General features: G+C 50.3%; 1 protein-coding gene across 1 annotated transcript; it reads right to left on the bottom strand.

The window, feature by feature from the left end:
- Positions 1–8,255: 8,255 nt before the first annotated feature.
- Positions 8,256–14,219, bottom strand: PDX1 (pancreatic and duodenal homeobox 1). The gene is made up of 2 exons (XM_039556670.1): positions 13,756–14,219; positions 8,256–11,007 (listed from the first exon to the last, which is right to left on the bottom strand). Exons 1-2 carry the CDS (start codon positions 14,147–14,149, stop codon positions 10,619–10,621), a joined length of 783 nt encoding a protein of 260 aa, XP_039412604.1. The 5' UTR covers positions 14,150–14,219; the 3' UTR covers positions 8,256–10,618.
- Between the last annotated feature and the right edge of the window lie 7,517 nt (positions 14,220–21,736).

The following is a 21,736-nucleotide window of genomic DNA, read 5'->3' as shown; positions in this document are numbered from 1 at the left end:
TTATAAAAGTCACGAGACTGTTTTCTCCCAAATCAGCATGTGCTCAGATCCCTTCAGCAGTGCTCTTCAAATTCAAGCCAGTCCTTGAATTTGTTTTTGAGTCAGATCCTGTTCCCCTGACCTGTTCCCCTGACTGTTCCCCAGTCCAGCCAGTTCAGAGGTTCTCAGCCTGGCTCCTAGATACTGCACTGCTCTGGCGTCCTGCAGCATCAAACCCCTTGAGCGGAGTACTTGTCTCACAGAGTCAAGATCAATGTAGTTGCATTTCTTCACTCTCATGGAAATTCTTTGAAGTCATCCAGAGCCAGCTTAGGTGACAGAAATCTTCCTTGCTGCAGTCAAGTTGCCCATTTGATAAGCGAAGGTAGGGCTGAATTCCTACATCTGTCCAAACAAATTGGAAAGTGCCAGGAAATATTCCTGGGCACTGCAGCTCAATCAGCTGAGTTAGTAAATGACTGGCATGGTCCACAGCCAGCCGTTGGCTTGGGCCAGTTTTGCTTGCCCAGGAAACCTCTGGGCAGAGATTTAAAGTCAGGACAAGCAATAGATTGGTTTCAGGATGCAGTTTAGGTACAGCCAACCTGTTCTAGAGGGTAACAGAGAAGTCGCCTGCATTTGGTGACCATTTGGTGACAGCTGGGCTCAGCTCTGAGGGCTGATCTTGGGGCATGCACAACCTACAGGGGTACTCAGAATCCTAAGTGGCACTGAAATCATGTGAGCCATGAGTTCCAGAAAGGCATTCCTGCTTGTGTTTTTTGTAAGAAGACCTGGATACCTGGAGACATGAACACTCCCAGTGAAATGTCCCAGGAGATCCACTCCTTTCTGTTTACTTGCTCACCAGGAAGGCAAAAGCACCAGAATTGGGGTAGATCTAACAGCTGTGTTGAACTCACAGGACAGGAAGGAAAAGGAAGGGAGGAAGGGAGGGAGGGAGGGAGGAAGGAAGGAAGGAAGGAAGGAAGGAAGGAAGGAAGGAAGGAATTCGGAAGGAAGGAAGGAAAGGAAAGGAAGGAAAGGAAGGAAAGAAGGAAGGGCTGCAGTGTCGTGGCGCCGCGGGCAGGTGGCAGCGTGGCCGCGGCTCCGTCAGGTCCCGCCCGGCTCCGCGCCCTCCCCGCCCCGGCCCCGGCGGGCTCGGGGGGATGCCACCGGGGTTCTCCGGGAGGGGGTTGCGTTCTGCCAGCCCCAACATGCCCCGCTGAGTAGCTGCCATCAGCGTCGCGCCGGCGGAGGGTGACTCGCAGGCATCAGACGTGGCGGTCCGAAATGCGTTTCTGCCCCGAACTGTGTTACTGTCTTCATCTGACCTCACAAGAGGAGTCCGGCACATCCTCCCTCCCCTGCCACGGCTTGTGCCACCACGGATTGATATAAAGGGTTTGAAATCGCTCAGCATCCATTTCCCACCAGGCAGCACAGCAGCACAGAGCACAATTCCACTTGTCTTCTTTCCTCTGCAGTGTTTTTCCTTTCTTCTGATACTTGTTGCTACTGCAATAAAAGACATCAGCCAGTGCTGCCATGTAAAACACGACCCCATGGAGCAGAACCTGCCAATGGCTGTGGCACCATCTGGAGAGCCCTGGTGGCACTATATGTCCTACATAAACCATGTTTGAATGGCTGAACAAACCCCTCCTCACTTTTCTATCCTCAGTTCTCCACACTCATCATACTCCTGATATCCTCTTTTACAGCTGCTGTCCAAGAATACAGTCCAAAGCCCATTCAAATCAGTCCCATTGGCTGCAGTTAGCTTTGGACCATGGCCTAGATCTCCTTTACTGGCTCTTGGCTTTATGCCTCTTCCAAGCCCTCACTTGGAACAGTCTCTCTGTCTCTGAAGACTCCCTTTCATCAAATTTCCCTTAGTCCTCCTTCTTTCAGGATGTCTCTCTACGCTGAGTAAGTGATGGCTTCAGAAAGCACATTGGGATGTAGCAGGGGCCATCTAAGAGATGGCAGAAGATGGAGAGATTCCTGGCAAAGGGGGATATCTCTGGAGTGGCAGCAGGGAAATTAAGGCAGCAAACAGCCAAGATGTGTCAGGCCTCAAAAGGAAACTTAAGCAAGGCAAAAAACTCTTCTAGTAGCTATGCTGCACCCATGGTCCCACGGGTAACTCTCCTCTGCTTCCCTGCCTGCTTCTCTTTGGCCTCCAGATCTTGCAGAAGCTCCTGCTTCATGTCAAAGGCAGTGCAGGTGCAGGTGTGTGGTGAGCTGTTTCCAAAATGAAAGACATGACAATTTTTGCAGGATGATGAGTGTTTTGTTGGATTTGTGAGTTGAGCTGTCTCATCCAGCTGCTTCTGTTTGCTACAGAAACAGGAGGCGAAGAGGGGAGCACTAGGATTTCAGATTAATGTGACATGGTACTGCACCCTCAGATAGGAGTGTGACAGCTTTCTGGCTCTTGACCATCCATTGCTGCTCTCCAACTCTGCCCTTGCCTGATGGTTCCTCCATTTTTATCGTTGCTTTCTGCTCCATGTTTTATTCCATGTAGACCTGAAGGAGAGAGGAGGGTTGAAAGCAAACTGCTCCTCTTCTCCTCCTCTCTGCCACTCTTCTGGCTCCCAGCTACAATTCCTTCCCTGTGGCATGGAGGGAAGTACTGTCTGTTTAGTCGTTCCCTTCCTAGGTGTTTTTTAGTTCCTGTGGCATCCTCCTCTGTCATCCACTCCCTGCTCCATAACCAGGCATGGTGCCAGGCTGGCATTGCAGAGGCGTGCAGAGGGAACACCACATCTCCCTCAGTCTGACTTCCCCACCTTGATGCGGACACGGCCTGCAGGTGTCAGCTTGTCTCTTCCTAGGTCCTGATGTCAGCCTGCAAAAGCCCTGTCTCTCCTAAGCCTCCCTCCCCCACTCTCCCCAGCGTTTATAGACCTATAACCAGTGAAGAATGTTGCCCTGACCTATCTAGTGATCACATCTGGAGGAGAGGCATGGATTCTAAGATTTTCCAACAAGCTATCACTATTCCCAGCCCTCCATAACCTAATGGCTGGGACTCCATGGTGAGGGTGGGATATTCCAGATCTTCCACGAGCAGTGCTGCTGTGTGGCTTACCTCACTCCTCAGAGCCAAGTTGAGAGGATGGGGTAAAAGGAGACATAGGGGCAAATGGGACTTTGCTGGAGCAGGACATAAATCTGCTACCTTAAATGGATTTTTATCTCCCACATCTCTACAGATTTTCTGACAATGTCCAGTGCCTGCATCTAAATGAATTTGGATTATTTTTCACGGGAACTGCAAGGCAGGTCTGTAAGATTTTTTGCCAAAAATGAGCTTCACTTAGAGCCCTGAGCAAGCAGGGCTCTAAGTACCTGATTTGACATAACCAGGGACAGCTGGAACAAGCCCTGCATGCAGCAGTGAATAAACACTACCGCAGAGCAACGGCATTAAATGGAAATCTCTGCCAGAATCACACCATTTCCCCTTAGTGTATGGACCAGTAGGAATGTGGGGACAGGTGAGAAAACTCCATCACATTACAAGGGGGAATTAAACTTCTGCAAGAAAGGTGCAAGCTGCAATTAACAGCTAAGTAAAACACACAAAGCACCTGGTTTCTGTATCATGACCTTTCCCTAGAAGCCAAATGGCATTCCCAGCTAATGACTTCATTGGTATCATAATCCTGTAGCTGTTGAGGTCTTGGCATTACATCAGTTACCTTTTTCTTCACCCTTCTCCTTTAATGCCTCCCGCTGGCTTCTCCCCATAACAAACCAACTGCTTCAGCCTTCACTTGCCTCTCTTCTGACCCCTCCTGCTTTCAGTGCCAGCTCATCCTTCTGCCTGTCCACTCACTGACAGTGTTGCCTTCCCTCACTATCGGGAGTACCATTCCTCTACTTGCCTTATGGGCCCATCCTGTTCAGCTCCTGCGTTTGAGCTCGGGGAATCTGCTCTAATTTCTCTAAAAAGTCTCTAATAAGGCAAAAGTTGCCTGGAAAATTAATTTTCTTCACCAAAACTTTTCCTTTGGCTTCTTGGGAGGCTGTTTTAAAGAGAAGGGAAGTACACCATCCTCTACTTTCTAAGAGGGCAAGAAAGCATAGGCTGTAACTGCAATATGTAAGACTGGTTGGATGCTAGGAAATTGCACTCGTGGTAGGAGTCATGATACGCTGGAACAGAGAAGATTGGGAAATCTGCAGCTATGTAGCCCTTGATAAAGAGAACAGAACAACATGTCTGAAGTGATCTTACTTTGGGCAGAAGAATAGAGTAGAAAGCTCAGTGGTTCCAACTTCAGTACTGTTTTTGCTCCTGTAGAGATGGTCCTAAGGAATCCCTTCTTTGTCATGAAAGGGTCATGCAACTCTACGCTTTATGGTCCTTTCCTCTGCCTTTACCTCCACCTAATCTCATGTACAGCTTAAAATGCTCTCTTGCACATCTGCGATCAGATGTACCTCTTCCAATTTAAAGTGAAACTGTCTCACTAAAGTATGTGGGATGAATATAACAAAGCATCAATAATGTGGCAGCAGAGGGTGAAGTTGTGAGCAGGTTTTCAATCACAGCTCCAGGAACCAGCTGGACTTTAACAAGTTCTACCACATCCATTCCAGGGTAAAGGATTTGATGCCTTCAAAGTAAAAGGGATTTCCCCCTCCTTCCCCTTTTTTGACAATTTTCATTTTTTGGATAAAAATTCAGCTTACAGAATGGATTAAAAAAAATAATCCCAAAACAGGACTTGCTATTCTGCCATCTTATCTTGAGCAATGTCACCTCATGCAGTCTCACCCTTAGCCAAATACTGACTCACCACCAAGGGCTTAGCAGCAGAAAGGGAGAGAGGGCATACCAGATGAGAGATCAGCTCTCCTGGCTGGAACCTTGGCAGGGAGTGAGAGGCACGTGTTTGAATGAGAGGGACTGAGCAGTTGTGCTGAAATGTTGTTAAAAGCCAGAATGCAAGGGGGCTGCTTTGCTAGTGCTTGCTGCAGGGAGGTGCAGCCTCCTCTGCAGGAGGGCTTGTGTTCAAAACATGACTTGGAGCCCCACGATGCCGCACCCAGCTGAGGCTCCCAACAGGTAACTGTTTGCTTTTCTCTGGAGAAGGGTTTGGGCCCAGGGAAGTGTTCAAACACAAGTCTCTGCACAGTCCAGGACCTGGTATACCTCCCCTGGCTCCACCTTGGTCCTGAGACAGCTTGGTCTCTCAGCACGGGCTGTGGGTGCCCTCCCTTCTCTCCAAGGGGAGCTCCATCCCCTGTTTCTGACTTCTTACAGCAGTGAAGTCAGTAATCCCTGCCTGCATCTGCTTCTGTGCTTTGAGGGCTGCAGGGAATGTCCAAAGCTGGCACAGCTGAATATATAATGGCCCACACTGCCCATGCTCAAACAAAACACCAGGATGCTACCAATTGCTCTTGAAAACAACTCTTCCAGTATCCACTACAAAGTCTAGCCCTGGAAGTGGAGACACAAACCATTACACTCTCTGCTTTCTGAGCCTGCTGGATGTGTTTTACTTTTGAATCTTAAATCACTGTGCCAAAGGTTCTTTGAGCAGATGTTTTCCTCCTTTTGAGTCTGGGTCAAAGAACAGAGAGAAAACGAAGCTGCCACTGTCAGGAGCTCATGGTTCCCATTGTTCTCTGCAACCCCCTCTTCGCCAATGCTCCTTGGCAAATGCACTGCATTTGCAGTGGTCATTGCAATCTTCTTGCCTTGTTGGTCCAGCTCACCTACATCTCCAGAAAACTCTTCCCATTCAATCTATTTTTGGGTTGTTTGTGAAGAATATGCCTGTTTGCAAAGGCACCTGCCTCTTCTGACCAGTACATCCTGGTGGATGAAGCCAGACATCAGGGCTCCTGTGAACATGCCTAAAGGCACCTCATGCAGAAGGAGCACAACTGCAGCCTCTCCTCCTGGCCGTGGTGCTGCTGCTGGAAGCAAATCATTTCTGGAACAAGCCCTGATATGAGGCAGCAAGTGCGTCAGACCTTATAGTAGAGGAACCACGTGTTTGAGTTTCCTACTCCATGAATGAGGCTGGCCAGGCCTGATTCACCACCAAGGCATGCTGGGGAGAGAGGGACTCCACTCATTTCCTTTGCATTTCATTTGTTCCTGCATATGTTGTGATCCCAGAAGTGCTGGGGAGCAGAGGAGTTGCATTCCAGGACAGCAAGTGGTGGGAAGAGAGGAGACGGAGAAAGGCAGAGATCAGGAGAAGCTTTGCCTCCAAGCACTTTCCCCTTTGTTCCACCATTCTTTGCACTTGCAGCTAAAGCACTGCTGGGGCACACTGGTGCTGGCATAGTGCACGGAAAGACTGTAAAAGGTGCTGGAAGCCAGTGGGACAGGAGCAATGGTGATAGATGTTAAGTGTTAAATGAATGTAAGTGGGTGAGGTGTAGGGTAAGTGAAAGTAGATAGTGTTCACTACTTAACACAGACACTGCAGTGTTTCCACCTTTCATTGTCATTTCATTTCATTGTCCTCCCTAGATTTCTTCCTGATTGCTATAAAAAGAAAGTCCTTGAAGATCTGGCCATTCCTATCCCCATCCAGGGAAGAAGAAAACAGAAAGGGACTCAGAAAGCCTTTCTGAGTCACAGTTTTTTGGAAGCTGGTGTGTGTATGTGTGTTTGCATGGCTTGCCTATGCTTATGTGAAAAGGTCTCATAAGAACAACCCTCTAAGCTATAAGGAGTGAAGGGAGCACCATGCCATTTCTTTCTACCCCCAAAACAAGCCTTGAAACTCAGCTCTTAACCCCCAGCCACCTCTGCCCTGTGGAGGACAGACTGTGAGGTGCATTGCCCAGGCCACCAGGCCCTGCTTTTGTGGTTGTGGCAGGGCTGGCATCCCATTCCCAGTTGCACTTCAAAGCACCAAAGCCTTCCTGAGCAATATGTCTTCTCTCAGCCTGCAACATCTCTCTTCAGCTGTGTTCGTGGCAGCAGCAGCAACCACAGAGCAGGAGGTAGCAGCCTTCAGTGTCTGACTGGAAAGTCTTTCACACCTTAGGTTAAATCACTGCTTTCAGAATTGATTTATGGGCATAATTATGCATAAATGGAGAGATTTTCAGGCAAAAATATGGGTTTGTAATAGAGGAGACAAGTATAGTCTTGCAATCCTACTTTTCATATGGCCATTGCTGCAGGATAATGGGACATGGTCCTGTTGGGCGGGAGGTAAAGCAGGGGTTGGCACAGGGGGTGCAGGAGATCCTGTTTCCCTTGCCTAGCCTCTGTCCAGGCATGGAGGTAGCATGGCCCCAGCAGGGCTGCAGATGTAGCTCCACAGATGGCAGCAGACTGGCCCCAAGCTGCTGCCAGGGTTTGCCCAGCACTGTGCCATGCACCTTGGATGCTCTGCTTGGAGGAAGGAGAGGTCCTGCCCTGTGCTCTTTCATGGAATAGCAGTCAGCACAGAGGCAGGAGAAGAACACTTTCCCTGCAGTATTGGGGGATGGATCTGAGCAAAGTAGGAGCAGCAAAGGTGTTGCCTGTGCAAAGCTCAATCAAGACTTGCAGCCTCACTATCTTCCCTGGAGCCATAGGTACAATTGATGTCTCCATAGCTCCCATTGGGGTGGATGCCACAGCAAGCTGCAACCAGGGACAGGAAATTTGCCCTGAATCTTGCTCAGCTTTTCTTTAAAATAATTAACACTGAACACATACAATTTTTTGGGACATACCTCTCCCACACCTGCCTAAAGACTTCACTATTGCCGAAGAAGGAAACAAAAAGACTCTCACACTGTTTATGTCTTGCCTAACTTTAAAAGTATTTCCAGAATGTTTTGCGGAAATCCTATCCTAGGGTTAAAGGTGATTACATATAAATCATAAACTATTTCACAGGGGGAGGTGTCTCCTAGGATATATCTGGACAACTGGTTTTGGTGAGATAACTCAGCACAAGAACTCTAGTGAACTTACAACTCTCCATGTCAGCGTTGCCTTGCCCCAGCACTGTGTAGGGCTGGCTGTTCTGTCAGGTGAAGTTACCGTGAATCTTTAGCTCTACAACATCCCAGAGCTGTCTTGATCGAGTTAATATTAATTTTCCATTGGTGCAGTTGTAAAAAGGGTGAAAAAATATATATGTAAGTGCTAAACCAATAAACTATGTCAGCTCTTAGAAGAAAAATATTTTATTCGTTAAAATTAAGCCATGCAGTTCCGATTCTGCTTCTACTAATAAAAACACCTTGGCACCATGGTCAAACGGTTCATATCAATTGTGCACCTTTTTCGTTTTCAGAGCAGAGCACAAAGAAAATCAAACCTACTAAAAAAAGGACAGGCAACATTTCAGTTACCACATATGCTGCCCAGCCAGGGCACCGTGCTCTACGAATCTTAGAATAAAATCGAGGTACTTTGTTTGACAGCCGTCCTTTCTGCCGCTGGACCTGTTTTTGTAGTGGCTCCCGAACTGTAATGTCAGTGCCAGACCTTGTAAAAGGTACGTGGAAATTGTTCCACTTCATGTTGCCAGTGGCAGGTTAATGCTAATGAATAGTGATTAAAAATTCTGAGGTTTAAAAATGGCTTCATGTCCCCCAAAAGTCTAAGAAATATTACTTTAATTAATATGGTGCTTTGGTTCTTAAGCAGAACAGCTTTATTTGAATTTTGCTGATATAATGATTAATAAAATTCTCACTCATTGACTGCGTTTTGATGAATAAGGATATACAGGCTTGGGTGATAAATTTCTCAGTCAACTTGCAGGAAAAATTACCAGAAATACTCCTGTTTGCACACAGATCTTAATGTCCCAAGAGGAAAGAAAAGCAATAGACAAATTACACCTTCAAGTCTCCGCCTTAGTGTAAGAAGTTTCATGTAAGATGGGAAACCCCCAAAGAGCTGTACAGAGCTATTTGCTCTCCCCCTCGCTTTCAGCCGAGGAACTGGGAACATCCTCTGGCCAGGGTGCGACAGGTTGTCCTCCTCCTCATTTTCCTCCTCCCATGGCACTCCCGGGCCCGCAGCGCGGGAGGGGCTGTGGCGGCCCCCGAGGGATGCTCGAGGGGTTGCTGCTGCCGGGTACAGGGCAGGAACCTCCCCGTCGAGGAAAGAAGGCAGATCCGCCTGACCGACAGCAAACTAGACAGTTCCTAGTTCCTTCCTACCGCTGTTTTCTGTTTCTAGTTCGGCTGTGATTTGTTCCCCACTTAGTTGGAGTTCCCGCCGTTGTCGGGACCGGGAAGCTGTTCCTGGCAGCAGGGAAGGCAGGCTGGGCCCGGGGCAGCCGGCGCCGACTCCACTACCCACCTCCCCGCAGGGAAGCCCGGGCCGGGCGCTCCCGGCTCCATCCCGGAGCAGCCGAGCTCTCCCGCACATCGGCCCGGGCCGAAAAACAGCGCCCAGGGAAACTCCCCAGTGCTCTGCAGGGCCTCGGGAGGCAGCCGGCCTCCAGCCTCTGCTGGGCTGTAAAAGTAAGTCTGCAGAGAAAAACCACGCATAGAGCCACTCCGGGACAGGAGCTCGTGCTGTACAGAGGTTTCTCCTCTCCAAGGCAGAGTCCGAGCTTCCGAAAGAGTTGGAAGAGAGGCTGGAGCTTTTTTCACGAAGGACAGTGTCCCTAGGACCGGCCCTATCCCCCAGATATATCACTCTGTCTGCTCGCTGCCCAGAGAGAGACCGCGACTTCCTCTGTTCCAGCCCTGGGCTCGCATTCACCCCTCGAAGAGGCAAGCGCAGCCCTGGAGCCGCGGAGTTCCCCGGAGCCCAGACGGGCGCGGAGCCGCGGGCAGCAGCGCAGGGTCCCCGCAGCCGCTGCCGGAGCCCGGGGGAGGGTCTGGCTGCCTGTGCCGGTCATCAGAGCCGGTCATCGGGGGAGACAAATCCTGCCCGCAGGACACGTAGGCCTTTTCTTTTTCAATTTAAAAAATTTTTTTCTCTCTTTTTTTTTTTCCCTTTTTCCTTCCCCCCGCCTATTTCTTTCCCAAAAGAAAAAGAAAACGAAAGAAACCAGGTTCCAGTTTCCAAAGAAGTAAGTAACAGTCCTGAGAGAGTCCTCGGTAGAGCCGATGCCCTGGGGTGACTGGAAGGGACGGGGACGGCGGCGTGCCAGCCCGTGAATGGTCCGGGATACTCGGGTCCGTGTCTGCGCTTGTGGACCGACGGACACGGTGGGACGCGCGCCCCGACCGAGCAGCTGTCCGCGGCAAGGAACGCAGCGTGCCCTCGCTTCTCCTCCGGTGTCCAGACCTCTCCGTGCACCCAGGGTTGCACACACCGTCGGTGGCGACCTGAGACCCACCTTCCCCGGGGGAAGGTGTCCCGTAGGGCTCGCTGAGGCGCGGGCGGCCCGGGGAAGTGGGGCCCAGCTCGCCGCCATCCCGGCGGGCTCCCCTGGCGTTAGGGCCCACAGCGAGCCTCTCCTTGTCATCTGGAGAGCTGGACATCTTACATTTACTTTCCGGAGGACGCGAGTTTCAGACTGGGGGCACCGAGTTTCCCAGAGGGAAGGCGGGAGTGGGTCGGCACGGCACGGCACGGCACGGCACGGCACGGCACGGCACGGCGGAGGAAAGCCGGCGCCAGCCTCTCGGCTCTTTTCCATGTCCCATCCTTTTCCTCCTCCCGGGCCGTGGGGCTCCCCGCGGCTCACCGAGAGTCCTGCTGCCTTCTGGGGACTAGGCTGGGGGCGAGAAGGTCCCTGGAGTCTCCCGAGGGAAGGTTCCCGGCGGGGCATGGCTGGAGATCCTCCTTGGTTTGGAGCTCCCCAGAGGACACCACGCAGTCTTGCTCGGGGTCATTGCTGTTGCCCGCCCCTCGCTTTTTGTCCTCTTCCTTCTTCCACTTCATCCGCCGGTTCTGGAACCAGATCTTGATGTGTCTCTCGGTCAAGTTCAACATGACAGCCAGCTCTACCCGCCTCGGCCTGGAGATGTACTTGTTGAAGAGAAACTCCTTCTCCAGTTCCAGCAGCTGCGCCCGCGTGTACGCCGTCCTCGTCCGCTTGTTCTCCTCCGGTTCCACCATATAGGATCCCCCTGGAGAGAAGCGAGAGTCAGCCTGGGCCCTCCCGGCCGCCCTCTCGGGCTGCGGGGACCACGTCCCAGGATCCCTGCGCGGCGCGGAGGATACGTGGGGGGAAGCAGGTGGGGTGAGGAGGAGGCCTCGGGGAGCTCTCCGGCTGGGCACAGTGAGGTGGTGCTGCTGGCAGCAGTCGCCACTGCTGTTATTTTATTTTACAATAACTTAATATTTTTTAACAATTATTTGGATGAGGTTTTCAGGAAAGCGCCGTCTCTGGAGCCGAGGGAGAGACTCACGTGCCACTGTTTGTGTGACACTGAAAGCTCAGAAGGGCTCCCGGATCCAGGGCTGCAATTGCTCAGGTTCGTGTTAAAATTAAATTAAAAATCTTTAGAAATGTTTAAAAAAAGGTTAAAAAAGAAAAAGAAAAAAACTCCACCACACACACAAACCAAAGCAAAATGGGAAAATGGAACCCCTCAAAAAAAAAAAAAACAAAACAACCAACTCTGGAAAATACCCCGCTAAAACAAAGAAATAATAATTAAAATAATTAGTGAGCCTGCCGGGCCGGGAGGGGATTTGGACCGCAGCCGCTCCATTTCGCCAAGCTGACGAAATCTTGGGTTTCTTGTTGCCGTGAAAAGCGGCAGCAAGAGGGATCGCCGTTCCCAGCGCGGCCGCCGCAGTCCTGAGTGGGCACTGAGGCGCGGGTAGTACAGGCGGTCGCATCGAGAGGGGCCGGCGGTGGGCACGGAAACTCAGGGCCACTTTTGCCAGCGCCAGCGCCCCTCTGGGCATGCTTTTGGCGTTGATATCATCTGCGGGGAACGGTGTGTTAAACAGCCAGAATGAAAAAATAATTTCAAGAGAGCTACGTGGGCTCTCTCACCCCTCATCTTCCTATTCCCATGATTCTGTATTTATATATACAATGATTGTAATTGTAAACCTATGTATAAAGCTTATATATGTATTTAAAATATATATTTAAATACACATGTAATGTTTACAAAGTGATATGTATACATCTATGTGCGTATATAAATATTAAAATCAATGTATATATGTGTAAAAATGTTGGTAAATCTAAACCTATGTACATACCCGTTTACATGAGTCTATATCTGAAAAAAACCAACTTGTTCTGTTACTTTAAACTAAACTGGAGCTACCGGGAAGGCGGAACGCCCGGGGTCTGTCGGAGGGCCGAAGCCGGTCGGGCCCCGGAACAAGGCCGGCAAGCCCGGGCTCGGCCGCGGCCTCTCTGGGTGCCTTTCCCCGGCAATAACAGCACAAAGCCCCGCAGCATCCACGGACGCCTAAATCCCCAGGGTTTCCATGAAAAATAAATCGTTGGGCCATATAGTTTGCCACAAACACAGTACATAATACGCCGCGGTTTCGCTGTGGGCGCTCTGTCGCGCTCGGCACAGCGCCGTGCCCCTTTCTCTTCCTGCGGCGTGCTCCGGCAGGAACCCTGCCCACACATCACACCGACCGGGTCATGCACGGCCCCTGCCTGCTCCTCCCGGGAGGGCTGGGACAGCAGGCAAGAATTTTAGGCTTCCACGGGAAAGTTTCGCTTTCCTGCTGGTTTTGTCATTCCTCGGGTACAGGAGAAAGAGAAAAAAAAAAGTGTAGTTCAAAAGTTTGCCTTTATATTATTATGATTATTACTATTGTTATTTCCGAAATTCACTCAACTCAAGGAAAAATATCTGATTTTTTCTCTCTCTCACTCCACCTTCCCCCCGGCACAATCCCTGCCGCCGTGTCCGTGGCCTGGGACAGCACTCTTTTCTACCTTTGTGGGCAGATGCTCCTCTGGGGAGACTGGGGACCGCCACCTCTCCTTCCCTCCCCCTCGGCCTGTCCCATGCAATTCCCAAACTATTTCGTGGAGATTTTAATACTCCGGTCCTTTTTCCAACTGTCTATTTGAACAAAGCCATTAATATAATATTTGCCGTATAGGCGTGACGGAGGCGCAGGACACGATAACATTGTGCAGGCAGAGACAGAAATATTGTTGGGCAGCGGAACTTTCTGCCTAGATAGAGTTTCTTCCCCTCACTGGCAACTCTTTTTCGTTTGTGCATTGTTTTCCCTGCCCTGTTTTTTTCACTTGGAGAGTTTTTAGCAGTTGTGGCTAAAACCCGCCGGGGAGCAGAGGGAGTGGGATAGAGGGGCCAGGAGGGGAGATGGGCTCTGCGCCGGGGAGAGCCGACAGGCAGCCGAGAGGGGCTCGGCGACTGCCCTGGGGCTCGGAGGCTGCCCCGCGGCTGCACAGTGGGCGCAGGGACGCGGGGCAGCGGGGCTGTCCCCTCCCGCCAGCCCTGCCTGCCGCTTCCCCGCCCGCTCCACCTCGCAGGTGTCTCCGCGACCCGGCCCCCGCGCAGAGCTCACCGCGCCCGCGGGGACACCCTGCTGCCCGAGGAAGCAGCTCCCGGGAGGCGTCACAAAGTCCCGGCTTGGCCACAATTAGTTAATTGGTGAAAAATAATTCGTTAATAATTGCTGAGGCGCAGGGAGCGTTGAGCCCGCCGGCGGGGACTGGAGTGCCGGCTCCCTCCCCAGTGTTCAACCCAACACTAGCAGCCCCAGAGCAGTGGGTCTGGAGAGGCTGCTGAGGGGGAAACGACCCTCCAGGACCTCTCCACACTACATCCGAGCGGTGGGAGCAGTACCGGTGCAAGGGAGGGCTCCTGACCGCCGAGCGGGACAGAAGCAGGGGGGCGGAGGGATGCGGGGGGGCTTACCGGTCCACTGTCCCTTCCAGGCGTGAGATTTGGTGGACTTCATCCAGGCGAAAGGCACCTGCACTCGGGGCTCCTCTACAGCTCCCGTGTCCGCCCCGTCTGAGAAAGGCAGCGCGTCCTGGTGGGGAGGAGGAAGATGAGGGTGGTGGTGATGGTGGTGAAGGTGGGAGACCCCGGCATCCTCTGTGATGGGGGGCACCTCGTAAGGTGAAATGTCTGGCGGGCTGCCTTGCTCCAGAGCCCCTAAGGCGCTGGGATAAGGAGTCTGTTGCTGCCTGCCCATGTACAGGCAGGCGGGGGGGCTAGGGTTGTAGTCCTGCGCCTGGGCTCTCTGAAACGCACACGACTCCTTGTAGAGCTGCGCCGAGGCATAATACTGCTCCTCGGTGTTCATGGCGAGCGGGGCCAAGGGGGCTTCGCAGCTTAGGGACACATAGGGCTGCTCTCGCTCCCGGAGCCCGGGATGCCTCTTTGACAGCTGGTGGCCCCGCCGGGCCCCACCGCCCTGCCCGGCTCCCGCCGCCTCCCCATAGGCGCCTCTCCCCCACGTGAGCCCTCCCGCAACCCTCCGGGGCGGGGCGCGGGCCGTAAGAGGCCACCTGGGGTGGCCCTGGTCCCGCAACCCCCTTCCTTCCCTTCAGCCTGGCCGGCCCCGGGACCCCCTACCCTTCTGCCGGGGGCTGCTCCCTGCTTTGGAGTGAGGAGCCCCGCGGCGGTGAGCTTGCGGGGCCGGGTAGGGGCTCAGGGGATTGCGCCGATATGCGGGGCGCTCCGGGACGGACGGTCCTTAAACACATCTTTTCCCTGTCCCCCTCGTTTGCCCAGGAGCTGCTCATCCCCCAACGTCCCCCGGGCACGGAGAGGAAAACCCTCGGAGGGCCGAGGTAGACTCGGCTCCTGGAGGGGTTTAGCGACTGGGCACTTTTGGCTGCGAGGGCATCTCGCCTAGGGATGCGGGTGTCCAGGGACGGGAAGGACGCTCCCTCGGGGGTACCCGTGCTCCGGAGCCCTGGGCGAAGGCCAACACCGGCCGGTGGGGGACCACAATGCTATCGCCAGAGCGAGCGATAGGCAGCGGATTGTTTGTCCAAGGGGTAAATTTGGGAGCCTTCCCCGCGGCTTGGGCTGCAATGTGTTGACCCTCAGAGATAATGTGCTCCGAGCTGGTGCCGGTTGACTTGGTGACGAGGCTATGAGGAGGCGGAGAGCTACCGAAAGGGACAAAGATCATTTCCCTGCCTCCCCGCGCTCGGCCCAGCCGCCGCTCTCTCCTGCTCGGGTGCAGGCACGCTTCCTATCTGCCTGGCCCGCCTCCTCTCGCCGCCGCTTCCCCGACACCGGGGCTCCGGCCGCCGCCGTCGGGGCGCGTTCCCGCGGCTCCGTGTAGGGCGGGTGAAGGCGACCCGACCCGACCCGGCCCGGCCCGGCCCGGCTCGGCCAGTGGTGATGCACGCCCTGAGCGGCGAGGCAGGATGGTTCCGGTCCCTCGCTCCTGCGCCCGGTTCCGTAGGATCGTAAACCCGCCCAGTCCATTACACTTTGAGTTTCCGCTCTGAACTCACGCGGGTCCCCCATCTCCTAGAAAGCACACTGAGCCTTTGATTCAATATTGAGCCATTAAGCGATTGCTTTCCCAAGCCATTTAACAGCAGCTCTTATGGATAAATAAACAAAAAAGGCTGTAAACCAATTATAGTGCGGATAGTGAAAAAGTATTTTATTAGCGGGAATTACAGATAGACATGGCTGCTCCTCGGGCTCCCTGCGCTCGCCACCCGCCCCCTCCATCCCCTGGCATTCCGGGCAGGGTACGCGGCCCGGCGGGGCTCGCAGACAGTGTGCGGCCGGCGGGATGCGCAGCCCCGTTCGTGGTGGTTCCCCCATCCGCTCCCGCGATGCCTCTATTCGGGTCTCTTCCAGGCACGGGTGTCTTTGATCCGGAGATGTCTTGTGCCCCGACCCCAGAGCAGCACCCACAGCCCCTTCCCCAGAGATGTGTTACCCGGAGCATTTACTACTCCGGGTTTTCCATGGGGAGCCGGTGCGGACAAACAAACCCGAGGCCATAAAACCCAGAGCAAATTGATTCATCTCCTGGGAGGACCATTACCCGGCGTCTTAATGCGGTCCTCTCTCTATAACGAACGTTTCTGAACAGAGCAAACACTTCACCCTCCAAAGCAAATGAATTTCGTATAATTTAGAGCTAATTCTCTTTCATTCTGCCTGCGTGAGCAGGCGATAAGGGCACGCTTTGCCGTTCTGACAACAAGGTGGCGAGCTGCAGTGCAGGAAAAGGGCCCCGCTGGGTATCCCGGCACTGGGGACCCCGGCCACGTCCTGGGGGCGGTGATGTCGGGCAGCCCCGGGTTCCCGGGGAAGGTGAGCCGGTCTGGAGCCAGAACCCGAGGATCACCTCTGCCTGCCTCTTCGACCTGGAATGAAATCACTGATACTTGGCTTGAGTCCTTCCACACCTGTGGGTTCCCAGGAGAAGCCTCTGAGCAGTGAACGGGTCCCACCGGAGTGGAAAACGATCCACTTGATGTGGAAAATGGGTGATGGAGGAGGCTGATGGGAATGATGTCAATGGCCAACGGCCCCGCTTTGCCCAGAACTGGGCTCTGCAGACACAAATGCGTCCCTAGAAGTGGTCTGTATGCATCACCTGAGAGAGTGCAGCAGGGTGTGCATGTAAGATACCAAAACATTTTCTACTAAACTCCCAGAATTTTCTGCTCCAAGGATTTCCTGAGTGCTATGAATGTAATAGTTCTCAGCTGATTTTTCCACGTTATAATTCTCCCCTGAAACTTTTTGTAAACATTTTACCTCCCACCACCTTGCAGCAAAGCGTTCCCCAGATTAATTGCTGCCGTGTGAGACACTGCTGACCCTGCATCTGACTGCATCTAAACAGTCTTAATTTTCCAACTAGAAGAGCCTTGAGATGTGTAGGCTCAATGTAAGAAATTAAAAGGTGCATCTTTGCCTCTGCTTATGTGTGGACTTTGAATGGTGAGTCCAGGTTCTCCTGTATATACATTGTCATCTCCCTGCTGAGAACCTCCCGTCTTTACTCTCCAAGTCTGGTTTTGGCAGGCTTGGAATGACAAGAGACTTGGCCATCCTCAGTCTGGAGGCAACCATGTGCAGAAAAAATGGCTGATACAAACATCTTTGTTCCCACTGAGAGATGTACAGTCAAGTCGTAACCATTGAAAACAGAGACAGGTAATGAACGTGTTGCACACAGGAACAAATTAACAATGGATCTGGCAGATTTTCCCTCACCTTAAAGCCTGTCTGGATGTATGCAGCAGTTCAGCTGGAGGTCCTGTACTTTACCTTCTTTAGGAAGTTTTAAGCAGAAGTCTCATAACTTGGGGGTATTTACGGCTGGCATGTTTGTTAAATCACCCAACTTCATCCATGGAGCCGGAAAGCTCACACTTCCTAGTTGTGTCTGATGCATGGTCCCAAAGTCATTAATACAGTTGTAGTTCAGGCTGAGAACAATCTCCAGATTTTAATATCTCCAGAGGAGACTCCACAACCCCTCTGGGCAGTCTGTTTCAGTGTTCTCTTCCCCTCAAAGCAAGGGCGATTTTCCTCATATTCAAATGGAACTTCCCGTGTTTCAGTCTGTGCCTGTTGCCCCTTGTCTTGTCGCTGGGCACCACTGAAAAGAGTCTGACCCCATCCTCTGTAACTCACCTTTGAGATATTTGTACACATAAACAAAAGTTCTTGTAGTAACCATGCTAGTCTAAGAGATTAGACAAAAATGAATCCATGGTTCTATACCAGCAATTAAAGGAGGATTGTGATAGCAGCAGTGTTTATAACAGCAGGTTGTAATTACCCTCAACACAAGCACAGGAGTTCACATATTCGAGCAGCAGTAACAAACACTTCAGCTGCTCAGCTGCTGCCATCCTACAGTAGCATCACACAGTAACTGCGCTGCGATACTTGAGTTACCATATTAGATTCAAGTATGTTTTAAGGACTTGTTAAGATCTGATCACATTCCTCTAGCCTGGTGTTTGTCTGACAGAGAAGAGACAATCTGCATGGTTAACTCTTATTCCATATTATATGAAGCGTCAAACTTTGCAATATAATACAAATCTCGGAACAGACAGGGGTTTGGGAAGAAAAGTCACATGTCTAATGTCATATCTATGTGGTTTTAAGATGTATGCCAACATACAAAACACACCTCTTGAAATTCAAGGGCATTTGTAATATTCCCACCTCTAAATGGTTAATACAGGGGTTTGATGTGAGTTACTGTACTTTGGAAGTCTTCCCCAGTAGTGTCTGACAGACATCACTGCAGGCTACTGAGACCAGTGAAATGCAAAGCCATCTGGATGCAGTATTAGGGCTTTTTTTTCCCTAGGAAAGGTGACAGGAGCAGTTTGTTTGCCTTTCAACACAAATAATTTGTGAACCCCTACTCAATTAGCTCCCTTTCCTGTTATAACTGATGACAGTTTTATCATTCCTCCCAGAACTTTGAGTGTCTAATTAGACAGTAAAATAGTAAGGAGTGTAGTTCAGTCACACTTCCTAAAGTAATCTGGTTTGATTTTCTCTATCTGTGTAATATTTAACAACTTCTTAGTGCTCAAACCCTTTTCTGGAATCCACTTTTAGACAGAAAAGAAGTACTGAAGGTGAGTGGAGCATATTCACAAGAATCTCTTTTTCGCTCTCATCTGTGCTCAAACCAACATGGGAAAACTCTATCCATGGCAAGGGACCACAGTAGGAGAAGCTGACTGGGAAACAGAGCTTTCCCAGGGATTGATTTTTAACCCCCCACCATGGCTGTATCTAGCAGAAAGGTAACCTTTCACAAAGCTGGTTAATAATCAATAACCATGTGAAAACAAATCTGTCTTTCCCTCTTAGAGCTAACGATAAAAATGAGAGCACAAACTATTCCACCTGCCCTAAACTAAGACTGGTTCATCAGCTTTTTTTTTGGCAAGGAGCTTTTTTAGGCCTCTGAGCGATTCAGCATTGGCACACGGCAGCTTCAGTTTGCTCTTCCCACCACACATCAGCTTCTTCACACTGCAGGTGTGAGAGAACAGAGCTTGAGCTGCAGGAAGACATGTTTACGCAACCATTTTAAATAAGACCTTGCCCAGGAAATATATAGGGAATTTGCCTTGGGAAGGCTGAGAATAGTAGAGTCTTTTATATGTGTAGTCTCTTTTTACACTTTCTAATTTATACCCTTGCATTTTTTTTCCCATCTTCCCCAAAATTAAGCATTTCATTATCACCAGGGAAGCACAATTTCATTGTCTTGTAAGAAGAGTTGAGGAATTACTTTTGAATACTGTGAACCTTCCTGCTGAAAACACAGATGTTTCATGTTTTTTGCCCCACACAGTTTTCTATTTTCTAGTTAATGTTTATTATACCAGATAGGAGCAGAAAAAAATCAATATGTGTCTACATATATATATATATATATATATATATATATATATATCTCCATAAAGTTACAGCTAGAGGAATTCAGTGTAGAACCACCAGCCTGAAAGAACTCCTCCTCACATCCGCTGACTGCTTGATTTTTTCCCCTAGACCCCAGGCTCTTTGGGGCACATCAGGTTTGGGGCTCAGACAGAACCTGGCCGCGCAGGTGGCACCTGGCAGTTCTCACCATAGTCCTCCCCTCTTGTTTGTCCATTGTAACTTTGCCGGACTTCAACTATTTGAGTTGAAATTTTCCATTCTGTATCTCTACCTCTCGCCAAACATGTGGGGAAACTTTCCATAAAATTGTTTGGACTGGTATGAAAGTGAAGCTGGGAAACCACACAATGCACAGTAGCTGCTCGTGTGGAGAGGGTGTGGAGTCATTGTCTCCTCTGCAAGGCTCTGAAAGCAAAAGCAATGATGTATGGCTGATCCCAAACAAGAGTAGAGGACAGGAATTGCTGACATCTGCAGACAGCAACCCTGCACAGATTTTTCCTGCTCTGTTTTCTTAGCTGCTGTGTTTCTTTGCTGGATTTAAGTATGTTAGAGTTCCTGCTGGGATGTTGTCCCACAGCAATGTCTCTCCAGACCAATCTCTTTTTGCAAAGCTGCCTACATTAAATCAAACTTTGAACTGCTGCACATCACATAGGTTCCACAGATACATCTTAAAACTTAGCAGCCAAGTCCTTTATGTGTTCACAACAGCGAGCAGATCCCTGCTCTGGACCTCAGGACTCACCATGTGGCAGTTGCGATATTGAGCCCTTCAGCTGAAAAGTTGGGAGGTATTCCTCATGCTCCATCCTCCAGCCCTGGGCATGGAGAAAGAAGGTGATTTATGCAAAAGACACATAAGGTGATCACCCATCTGACAAAAGCATTTGAAGGTCCACTCCCTCCTCCCTGCCCACAGTGAAAAACATAGGTTTAGAGGCCAGGAGAGAGGGAGGGTGTGCTCTCACCATGCCTCTGCCCAAGTGGGAAGCAGGACCTGGGCTGTGTTCCAGCAGGTCTGACCAAAGGGAGATGATGTAACCTTGATGAATCTCTTGGGTTAAATTTTCCAGAATGGGCTTCCAGCTGCCCACACCTTGCTTTTCTGGGCAGCTGGTCTGCAGCAGCTCAAGGTACTCCCAAGAGAAGGGGAAGCTTTTGGGGTGTCTGGCTGTGAACACCCAATGACACAAGAACTGGGCTCTGGAAGTGTCTTGACCCCCTCCAGTGCTGTCCACACAGGCTTTTTCTTAGCTGGTCCAGTAGCACTTCTGAGCACTTCAAATAGACACTAAGAACTAGTGGAGACTTTTTATCCTTATGGCACTTGATCTAAGATGGATTTCAGAAGGTATTTATGTGGTTATGCAATGACTGAAATCCATTTGAAAACCAAGGCACCAGATTTCATTCTTTCCTCCATAACTGATACCACATCATCTCTGGAGGTGCTGTGAACCTTTCAGACTCCACAGAGGCAAGTGCTAGGAAGAAATCCACAAGAAAACCCATCCCTCCGTCCTCTGAGCAGTAAATAAGTGTTGGACTCCATGACCTACAGAGGCAAAGTAGAACAAATTGAGCATTCTTTTAACTGAGTTTGTCTATAATATATTGCAGATAAGAGAAGAGCCCTGGGAAGGAAGAGCAGGAGGGCAGCAGACAAAATGCCATGTCACAGAGTACACAGATGTGGCATCAACTGAAGCTGTTCAGTCAGCTTCCTTGCTTGTAATTCCTTGCCTGTGTGATACACCACAATGGGCCTAGTTTTTATGTTTATCCAACAAGGGAAGAGAAATTTATCCATCTACACCTTACAGGCTCATTCAGTCATTAACACAGGTTGAATTCTAAATATTGAAATAGTGATACATTTTTTAAATCGAGACATCTGCCTTCTGAAAACTTTTTAGGACCTCTCATGTTTTAAAAAATGAAGGAAAAGTAACTAGAATTTTCTCGCAGATCACTCACTAAGACAAAAGTAAGTGGAGACGATTAAATAATACAGATTTCTCACTTGCTCAGTAGCAATGACCACTGGTTTCCTTTGTATATAAAATAATATAAATATTTCCTGTGCAGTGTAACACCTCTTAGCTTTGCTTATTTATTTATAATATACTGTTTTAAGTGCAATTTAGACATATTAAGGATCCATGTAGCTTTGAATGTTTCCATTGATCTGTAAAACTCCTCTGCTTGCCTTTCTTGCCCCTTGCCTTGCCTTCTGACACTTTCTTTAACTCACTTTCTCTTTCACTTTCTTTTTCTCTATTTTAATCTTCTTAATTATATTTCCATCTAGTATTTCCAAATCCCTTAATTATATATAAATTTCCTTATTTTGTATACTACTTCTGTTCAGTATTTTTATCTTTATTTCTGTATAAGACTTGCAATTCAACTCCAGCTCAAGTTCATAAAGCGGTAATTTAAACCCACACTTACATTGCAGACTAGAAAAAAAAAT

This window comes from Corvus cornix, chromosome 1 (genome assembly GCF_000738735.6).
Source record: "Corvus cornix cornix isolate S_Up_H32 chromosome 1, ASM73873v5, whole genome shotgun sequence".
NCBI classification, from domain to species: Eukaryota; Metazoa; Chordata; class Aves; order Passeriformes; family Corvidae; genus Corvus; species Corvus cornix.
This window is presented reverse-complemented; position numbering and strand designations above follow the sequence as displayed.

Bases quoted from the DNA above. Each gene is read 5' to 3' on its own strand.
- PDX1 (XM_039556670.1), bottom strand. From the start codon at position 14,149: ATGAACACCGAGGAGCAGTATTATGCCTCGGCGCAGCTCTACAAGGAG. The intron at 11,008-13,755 runs GTAAGCCCCCCC...GCTTCTCTCCAG, and splicing joins CTGGAAGGGACAGTGGACCG to GGGGATCCTATATGGTGGAA.